Below are 9,138 nucleotides of genomic sequence, written 5' to 3'. Positions count from 1 at the left end.
CTGTTGGTGTCATGAAATGAATCTGCCAGCTGGTATTTCAGCATTATAGAGCTGCTTTCACATTCACTTAACCACAGAAATGTTAGGAATGATAAATAGCTGTTCATGGGAAGCTCTATTAAAACTAACAGGACAAGACCTCTCTATGAGTTGTTATTGTTTTTATCTAGATCATTTTTTTTTTTAGAAATAATTATAATAAATTGGGCTCGAGTAACTCATTTGATTACCTGGACAGACCCGATAATCCTTGTAGCAGGGAATGAATTAGAACCATGGCTGGCAGTCCACAATCCACAGCTGCTCACAAACCTTTCTGCTTTTAGATGCCAAAATATAAAAAACAAAACAAAAAGCATTCTAATAATAGAAACATAAAGAAGTTTTGACTTGCCTTTCCAATGAAAACAAATTGCTGGCCTAGATCCTGTTTCATCTACCAACCTCTCTTAAGAGGACCAATCACAACGGAGCTTTTACACACGTGGATGAAAATACTTTCCTCTTTGAAGACATGCGTCAACTTGAGCTTGCGTCAACTGAATATTATGCTGAAGAGAGGAATCTCTCTGCCATTGAATCAGTCCTGATCAAGACTTGGATCTGACGGTAAGTAAAACCTGTATATTAGTCTCTAAAGGACATTAAAACGGTGATGGTTAACAGCATAATATTTTTTTGTTACAGGTAAAGTGTCTTGTTACATGTGTACATTAAGTTAGACTGGCCAATGAGTATGGGAATATGACGCTTTTTGTGAATCGAGCAATCAAAACCAAATGACTTTGATAGCTCTGGAGAAGGACGTTCACCTATAGACTCCTTCTCTCTTTCAGTACAGTCTTGAATTACAGTGTCTCTGTGTGTTTGATACATGACAGAAACAAAGACAGAGATATTTTACATTCCTATTGTTTTTTGTCTGAAATGCCTTGCAAATGGCAAGTTTTCTTTTAAAAAGGAATAGTGGAGGATTTTGTGAATTTTTGAGAGGACCTGCTCTTTCCACTTGGAAAAAAATGCACATGCACAACCCTGCACCCACTTCCAAGGAACGCCTAATTACCCTGTGCAAGAGTATGCACGAGCCAATTTCTCCTTGTGCACGCTCTGTTTAAAAGTTGCTGTTTACGTCGCTAATACAAGCAAACTAAAGAAATGGGTCAGAATGGTAAACAAAAAATATATGCAGACAACAACAACCAGTGAGCCCTATTCGGACAAGAGACACCTGTCAATTCCCTAAAGTCAAGCCTTGGGGGTGAAATTGAAACATTCCCTCAGTAGCAGGAAAAGTTATCAAGTTTAACGGGCTGACCTATTTCCAGCTTGGTATAATTAAAGGTATTTGTGGAGGAGTTTTTTAAAAGATCCACCCTCTCTACTTAACAAAAAAAAATGCACATGCACAACCCTGCACCCGCTTCCGAGGAACGCCTAATTAACCTGTGCAAGAGCACGCACGAGCCCATTTCTCCTCCTGCACGCTCTGTTTAAAAGTTGCTGTTTGCATTGCTCATACAAGCTTACTTTCCAAAATAAGATTTGCAATTTTTCCACTATGTCAGACTCACCACCAGTAAGCGAAAATGGGGATGAGCACGTAGGACGGCCTATGTAAACATGTCATCAGAATGATTGACAATTAGGAGGACCACTTATTTTGATGATCCACCACTATACTCTTAAGGTACCCCAACCACACACAAATCACACATTGGCCAAGATATCTTCCTTTGCAACTCATCAAGTTGATGTGTAAGCTTGCTTGGCACCAGGGAACTGTTGGATAGCTTTTGTGACATACAAAGTACAATGTTGGGTGATGATGTATAGCTTTTTCTGTAATGTTGCGAGATCACTATCTTTACGTTGTTACGTTGTCCAAGACAAAATATTGTTTGTAATTTTAATCTTTAAAAGAACCCTGAAAACCCGTGAAGGTGATCCTTATTAATTTGATTGATCATTTTAAGGTTTAGGTTTTAAGGGTATTTAGGTGAATTTGGGTAATTTGCCTATAACTGACTGATACCTGACTATATGTATACACAAGTGCATCACGGTTTTGTGAAAAAAATTACAACCCAAAGGAATACTAAAATAATGTCAGTGACTATTGTAGCAACGTTTTTTTTCCTTACATAATACACAAACGACTTTAAAAAAAACTGTGGTAAAAGTAGTCAAATTTTTCTTCTTGCATGGGCTCCATATGGTGCTGATTGTTTGTTCTGATGTAATATGGCCTCAAAATGACTACTTTACCTGCTCTTCATAACAGACATGATGCATTCCCCCAGTCATCTATCCAAGGCCAACACCACCTTCGCTCTGGATCTATTCAGAAAGCTGAGTGAGGACGATAATACTTCAAATATCTTCTTCTCTCCGTTCAGCATCTCTGCAGCGCTTGCTACGGTGATGCTGGGAGCCAAAACAAATACAGCCACACAGATGTCAGAGGTAATATCTGGCTTTCTTTATTATCTGGTACATTATCTGGTTATTATATTATCTACCCAAAGCTTTTACTTAGTTATAAATTTTACCTAAATTGTCTTCATGTATCAGCCCCAATCTTTGTTGTCCACAGTGCTTGAAGACCCAGGATTGTCAGAATGATTTCCATATTCAGTTTGCCAAACTTCTGAATGAGCTCAACCGTCCAGACACTCGGTTTCTTCTCAGTGTTGCCAACAGACTGTATGGAGAGCAGTCCTACCATTTTATTCAGGTGATGGAGACAATGTCTTTTTATATAAGCAAATATACACTCATTGTCCACTATATCAGGTAAAAGTGTCCGACTGCTTGCTAAGACAAATTTCTAATCAGCCAAACACATGGCAGAAACTCAATGCAACGTACAGCCACCTTAATCAGAGCAATTATAGAACTTTTGGATGTCCCTTTGAAACGTCTCTGTATAGTTTTAATTGGAATACCATACAGCAGCCGCTTTTCATTGTACGTAATGTATTTTAGGAAGGAACAAAAATACTTTCTCTTCTGTGTTTTTTTTTTTCTTCTTCTTTCTTTTCAGATTTAGACCTTTTAAATAAAGGCGAAGGGAGTCCTTATTCTTTGGTGCCCTATGATAGGTCATAGGGCACATTGCTTCCACACCCAGTTCCTGTGCAGATTTTATCATAAAAAAACTCCCTCTCAAAGTGAGGTTATCTAAATGGACAATTCCACTCTTCCCCAAAGCCATATCAATGGATTAGTTGCTTCGAATGTATTAGTTAGCATCAGTTTCTACCAAGGACAGTTATAATAGTCTCCTTCTAGTGAAAAATGTATGTTTTAAAGTGAAAAATTTGTCAGCTAGAAAGTGACAGGAAATTTTACAGGAAAAAAACTACCAGCTAGTTGTGTCCACATTTCTGTCAACAGAAATGGAAACAGCATTGATAAGATTCCGTCTTTACATTTTCCTCAAAGGGAATTTCCAGCCTTGTTTGTATTGTATAAAAATGGAAGTATTGCACAACTTTAGGAAATAACTGAAACTGTACAAGGCGTATATCATTTTCCCATCATAGAATATCAATAGAAAAGGAATTCTGGGTGGTTGTTTTTAATGATGAAGTCAAGAAACTGTTTTTTTCTTTGTTTTCCTAGGAATTCATAACCCAAACCAAAACTCACTACCACTCAGAGCTAGAGTCTGTGGACTTCAAAACCTGCTGGGATGAGGTCAGGGTCAAGATCAACAGCTGGGTAGAGGAGCAGACACAAGGTGGATCACATGTAAACACACTGTCACTCTGTACATAACCACACAATGATTCTGAAGATGATGATCTGGTGGGGCAATGTTGCTGTGATGTTAAAAGTTACATTATCTGTGGTGTTTGGTGTCATCTGTTCCTTTTTGTTCAATACTGTTACCAGGTAAAATCAAAGATATTGTGAGTGAGGGCATGGTGAACAACAACACCAAGATGGTCTTGGTTAATGCCATCTACTTCAAAGGCAACTGGAATAAAGCTTTCCCAAAATCCAGCACCTGTAAGGCTGAGTTTAAACTCAATAAGGTCAGTCAGATGCTCTTTGACTATTAATTTACTTCAATGAAATATATCTTAATTTAATAGTAATTGGTAAAAGAATTTATTGTATAAATGTTGAGTGATTTTTCCAAAGTGTTTTCAGGCCAATATTAATCTATCCTTACAGTTGGTCTTTGACAACAAAATTACTTTTGCAATAACTCCATTTAGAAATGAACAGCCTCCTCTTCCAGGACCAAGCCTTTTGAGTCTGTTATGTGTCTGTTTTCTGACATGTTTTTTTTTTTTTTTTTTTGAGTATCCAGTTTTGCTTTTCTCCTTGTTTCCTAGTTTTTATGGTTTAATTCTTAGTTTATTATGTTCTTTGGGTTTTTTTTCAGTCACTGTCCTAGCTTTGGTTCTGTTATGTTTTCTTTTGAGTGTTTAGTTTTACTTTTCTCCATGTTTTTTAGTCCTAGTGGTTTAATTATTATTTTGTTGTGTTTTCTAGTTATTTCCAGTCTTCCAGGTTTTTCATTTGTTGTCCTCTGCTGCCCTCTTGTGTTCTCCTTTCTCCCTAGCTCCTGTTTTGTTTCTACTCTGTCCTCACCTGTTTCCAATCTTCTTTGTCTCTGTCTCCTTTAAAAGCTCTCTCTGCAGTTCCTCTTTGCTGGGTCCTCATCTAACTTCGTCTCACATTCTCCAACTTTGTCGCTCTGAGCCTTCCTGCTTGAGTTTTGATTCCCTGTTGTCTCCATGGTTTTCTGGTTTGTTTTCTTCTTATTTTTTCATGTTTTTAATTTTTGAATTTTGGACTCCTCTTTTCTTGTTTGTTTTTTGGACTTAGTTTTTATTTTGGATTCTTGGTTGCCTGTTTTTTTCAGTTACTCTTCATTAAACCAACCATAAATTCACCTCTTCCTGCCTCTGCTTTTGGGTCCTCAACCCACAAACAAATCCTGACAGAGTCATTCTAATGAATATTTTGTCTGTAAAAATAGGCAGCCCCGATTCACCTGAATATGCCTTAAATCTTACATTCAATACTTAGCAGAATCCTCCTTCAAAACGTCTCCAGCTATAGTCCAACCTCGCTTAAAGTATAAGCTAAATTCTCTCAGGAGTGTAAACTAAAGAAGCAGAATCTTCTTCTTGACATTACCAATGCATTAGGTCAGTGGTGTATGTGTTACCATATAAACACACAGAACTCCAAAGGTCTGAGGATAAGATAGCAAAATGCTGGAAAAATATAAGCTGACCCCTTACTAACTACACTTATGAACCCCCTTGGTCATTCAAGTAGATGATGACTGGGATCTGATCCTAAATCCATAGCACCCAACCACTGAGGATCTCAATGCCTTTCTTACTTGGAAACTTTATCATTTGGCCTTCAAAACCCAATGTGCTTGTGGAGTTAAAGGTAAAGAGGATGATCTTTTATTTGAAGGTGTATCATCTAAATAAGTGTTCCTCCTAATTGTCAATCATTGTGGTGATACGTTTACGTAATGCCGTCCTACGTGCTCGTCCCCTTAGCTATCTTTTCAAGTATATATCTGTGGTGAGCTGCGGTTTCAGACAGTCATGGAAGCTCACCTTTCTTAGCGCTGTTCTTTGAAAATGGCCGAGGGTCATTAGAGAAAAATTGTCTACAAAGTGTATGACAAGAAATGAAAGGCCTCAGAAGAGGCAGATGTACCCCGGTGTGCTTTGTGCATAGCTTTCCTCACAAAGCATTATGGGATTTGCTGTCACAGCGGCAAGTCAAAGAGGAGTTATGTGACCAACGGGGAGCAAAAAGCTGTGATCATCTATCCGAACGGTAAGTTAACTGAGTTTGCTTTGTAGTTCAGCATATCGTCCCCGCTCTTTTTGGTGATTGAGGGATTTAGGGTTTAGGTTGGACGTTTGGGCACAGTAAGCTTGTATTAGCTATGAGAACAGCAACTTTTAAACTGAGCGTGCACGAGGAGAAATGGGGTTGTGCACGCTCTGGCACCCGTTTAATAGGGTTTCGCTCTCGGGAGCGGGTACAGGGTTGTGCATGTGCATTTTTTTTTCAGTTGGGGGGGGGGGTTTTTTTGAAAAACTTGTGAAAATTCTCCACAATACCTTTAATTATACCACGCTGTAAATAGTTCAGTCTGTTCAACTTGATAACTTTTTCTTCTACTGAGGGGATGTTTCATTTCCCAAAAAGAAAATGTAGTAGTTACCATGACTTACTATTATTTCCCCTAAAGCCAATAAAACCAGTTTGCAATGGAGACCCTACCATAAGAAGGTATCTTACATTTATGATATTTAAAAGGCTGAGCCAGTTAGCCCACAGGACCAAAAGCTAGACCATTAGGCATTCATCAAGGAGTTTACCTCCAAGGCCTGGCTTTAGGGAATTGACGCGTGTCTCTTGTCCAAATGGGGCTCACTGGCAGTTGTGGTCTGCATATTTTTCACTTACCATTGTGACCCATCACCTTAGTTTTCCATGTGGTATGGCATATGGTAAAGTGTCCCATTTTAGCCGCATTCGGCTGTTTAATGCCTCCACTTGAGCCTCCCCTGTGCTTTTTAAAAAAAAATTTTGTGAAAATGGAAAAAGACGTTTTTTTGTTTATTTTTGTATTTCTTTTCAAACGATGTGCAAGACATTAAACAAACATTCATTATCTTTCCAGTGCTGTAAACATTTATATAATAAATACATTTAAATAATAAATTATAATATTTCTGTCAACAAAGATTTGCATCATAGCCTGCAACACACGTTTCAGCGCGGCGCAGTGTCAGGCAGGTGACTGTTATAAACAAACCGGCGGGTGTGTCTTGGGGCAAGGATCCCAAAGGGATAAAAGAAGATAGCTGATGAGAACAGATGATTCAAAGAAGAATGGACCGAATCATTTGCTTTCATTACCAATAAGGAAGGATTGCTTGCATGTTTGCTTTGTAACGAGAAGTTGTCAAGCAATAAATAGAGTAATTTGGACGTGCATTTCCAACCACCAAGTTGTTAGTGAGAGAAAAAGTGCGACTGGAGTGCTTCTGTATAAATCACAGCAGAGCAAATATAGATTCAAGAAGTAGATTTCATCACCAAACTCCACTACTGCTGCTAGTTTTGTTGCAAGCATGGAAAATATCAAACAGGTAGTGCTCTTATCCAGGTGTGTAGATTTTCTTCCATTTTTCCCCCAAATCCTTAAAATAAAAATAACACAGAAAATCTTTATTTATTTTGTTTCTATAATTTCATCAATGCAATAAAACCTAATACATTAATATTGTAATGGAATTTAAACTTAAAGCACTGAATATCTTACAGCAGAGTGGTAACATGATGAGACATTTGCTTCAGGATTTAATCATGAATGCTTATTATATATTTAAGCCCATGTAGTCCTTTTTTAAAAGTGGGCTAATACTCTTAGAGCTTGTGTTGCCATACATGGCTTATATAAAACTTTTAAATTTTTGCAGTTCCAGACAGATTTGTTTTGGTTTTGTTCGTCCAATATGGCTCTTTAAACAGTTTGGGTTGCCGACCCCTGAACTATATGCACAAAGTGCTCAAACTCCTCAATCTTGTTTTAAAAAAAACTCTGTTTTTTACTTACTTGTTAAAACTTTAGATATCCTGAAGGGGGTGGTACTTTGTTAGGAAACTGGGTCATTATTTTGTTTCTTCACAGAATGAGACAAGATCTGTGCAGATGATGGAACAGAGCAGTAACTTCAACCTTGCCTTCATTCCTGAAGTCAAGTGTCAGGTAATCAAACAAAACATTTCTCAGTCCAACTAAATTAGTGGATCATGTGAAAATGTTTATATTTTAATCTTTGGTAAATAATGTTTTAGAGTTTGATGCATTGGATCTGATCCCTTTACTCCTTGAATTAGTTTCCCAATATGGAGTATTTTCCTCAGGAGAGCTCAGAGCATTTCTCTGTCCTCTGAACTAACAAATTAATTCTGCTGTGATGTGGAAGTTGAAAAGATGTAAGCAGAAACATGTGGTGTGATTAACATATTTGGCCTGTGCAATTGGAAAGTGGGCTTTTGAGAGACGTCACATGTAAAGCAACGCTACAACTGAAGTTGACTGCATGATTTAGCTTGATGTCCCTTCATTAACGATATAGACTTTATTTGGTGACTTACTATGAATCCGGCATATTTAAGAGCTAATATGTTGCACTAATTACCCTTTTATTGGACAGGTGTTGGAGATGCCTTACAAAGGGATGGAAATGAGCATGCTAATCTTTTTACCTGAAGAAATAGAAGATGATACAACAGGTCTAGAAAAGGTAGGACTTCCTCCAGATTTATATTATACAACCCAGGCACTTAAAATTCAATAATTAATATGCAATTTATTCAGCTGGAGAGCCTCCTAACTTATGAGAAATTCCTGGAGTGGACTCAACCAGACGATATGGAAAGCTGTGAGATTGATGTAAGGCTGCCTCAATTCAAGATGGAGGAAACGTATAACCTGAATGAGGTCCTGCGCAGCTTGGGCATGGTTGACGCTTTTGAAGAATCAACGTGTGACTTCTCTGGTGAGATAGAGGAGACTGAGCTATGTTTTTAAGTGGACTATGAGTTTATGAGCAGCTCTGCACTGGAGCTGCAGTTAGCTCTGCATTCCTTTTAACATTTTTAGACAATAAAAGTGCTTTAATGATTAGTGCTCTATATGGGGAAAGTAAGTCTACATGAAAATATTTGATATTTCCTACATAGAAAAAACTGTAGAGCTATGGATTATAATCCTGTAATTTAACTTTTTTTTTTTTAATCTATGACAGGAATGTCAAGTAACAAGGGGCTCTTTTTGTCCAAAGTCTGCCACAAGGCTTTTGTAGAGGTGAATGAGGAGGGTACAGAAGCTGCTGCTGCTACTGCTGGCATTATGGCAGATTGTGCTTCCTTCTTCAACGCAGACCACCCCTTCCTCTTCTTCATCCGCCATAACCCCACCATGTGCATTCTCTTCGCTGGACGCTTCTGCTCCCCCTGAGTGAGAACTGTGTCCTTTGAAACTGTGACTCTTAACTGGATGGATGGATGGATGGATGGATGGATGGATGGATGGATGGATGGATGGATGGATGGATGGATGGATGG

General features: G+C 38.2%; 1 protein-coding gene across 1 annotated transcript; it reads left to right on the top strand.

Moving 5' to 3' along the window:
- The first annotated feature begins 539 nt into the window (after positions 1–539).
- On the top strand, positions 540–9,138 carry LOC107084916 (leukocyte elastase inhibitor-like). The gene is made up of 9 exons (XM_015374980.1): positions 540–609; positions 2,285–2,466; positions 2,597–2,737; positions 3,628–3,745; positions 3,901–4,043; positions 7,697–7,774; positions 8,226–8,315; positions 8,390–8,570; positions 8,820–9,138. Exons 2-9 carry the CDS (start codon positions 2,287–2,289, stop codon positions 9,029–9,031), a joined length of 1,143 nt encoding a protein of 380 aa, XP_015230466.1. The 5' UTR covers positions 540–609; positions 2,285–2,286; the 3' UTR covers positions 9,032–9,138.

This window comes from Cyprinodon variegatus, unplaced genomic scaffold (assembly GCF_000732505.1).
Source record: "Cyprinodon variegatus isolate N-32 unplaced genomic scaffold, C_variegatus-1.0 Scaffold111, whole genome shotgun sequence".
In the NCBI taxonomy this organism is placed as follows: Eukaryota; Metazoa; Chordata; class Actinopteri; order Cyprinodontiformes; family Cyprinodontidae; genus Cyprinodon; species Cyprinodon variegatus.
Note: the sequence above shows the minus strand (reverse complement) of the source record. Positions and strands in the feature narration are given on the sequence as shown.

Bases quoted from the DNA above. Each gene is read 5' to 3' on its own strand.
- LOC107084916 (XM_015374980.1), top strand. From the start codon at position 2,287: ATGATGCATTCCCCCAGTCATCTATCCAAGGCCAACACCACCTTCGCT. The intron at 3,746-3,900 runs GTGGATCACATG...TACTGTTACCAG, and splicing joins GGTAGAGGAGCAGACACAAG to GTAAAATCAAAGATATTGTG. The intron at 7,775-8,225 runs GTAATCAAACAA...TTTATTGGACAG, and splicing joins TTCCTGAAGTCAAGTGTCAG to GTGTTGGAGATGCCTTACAA.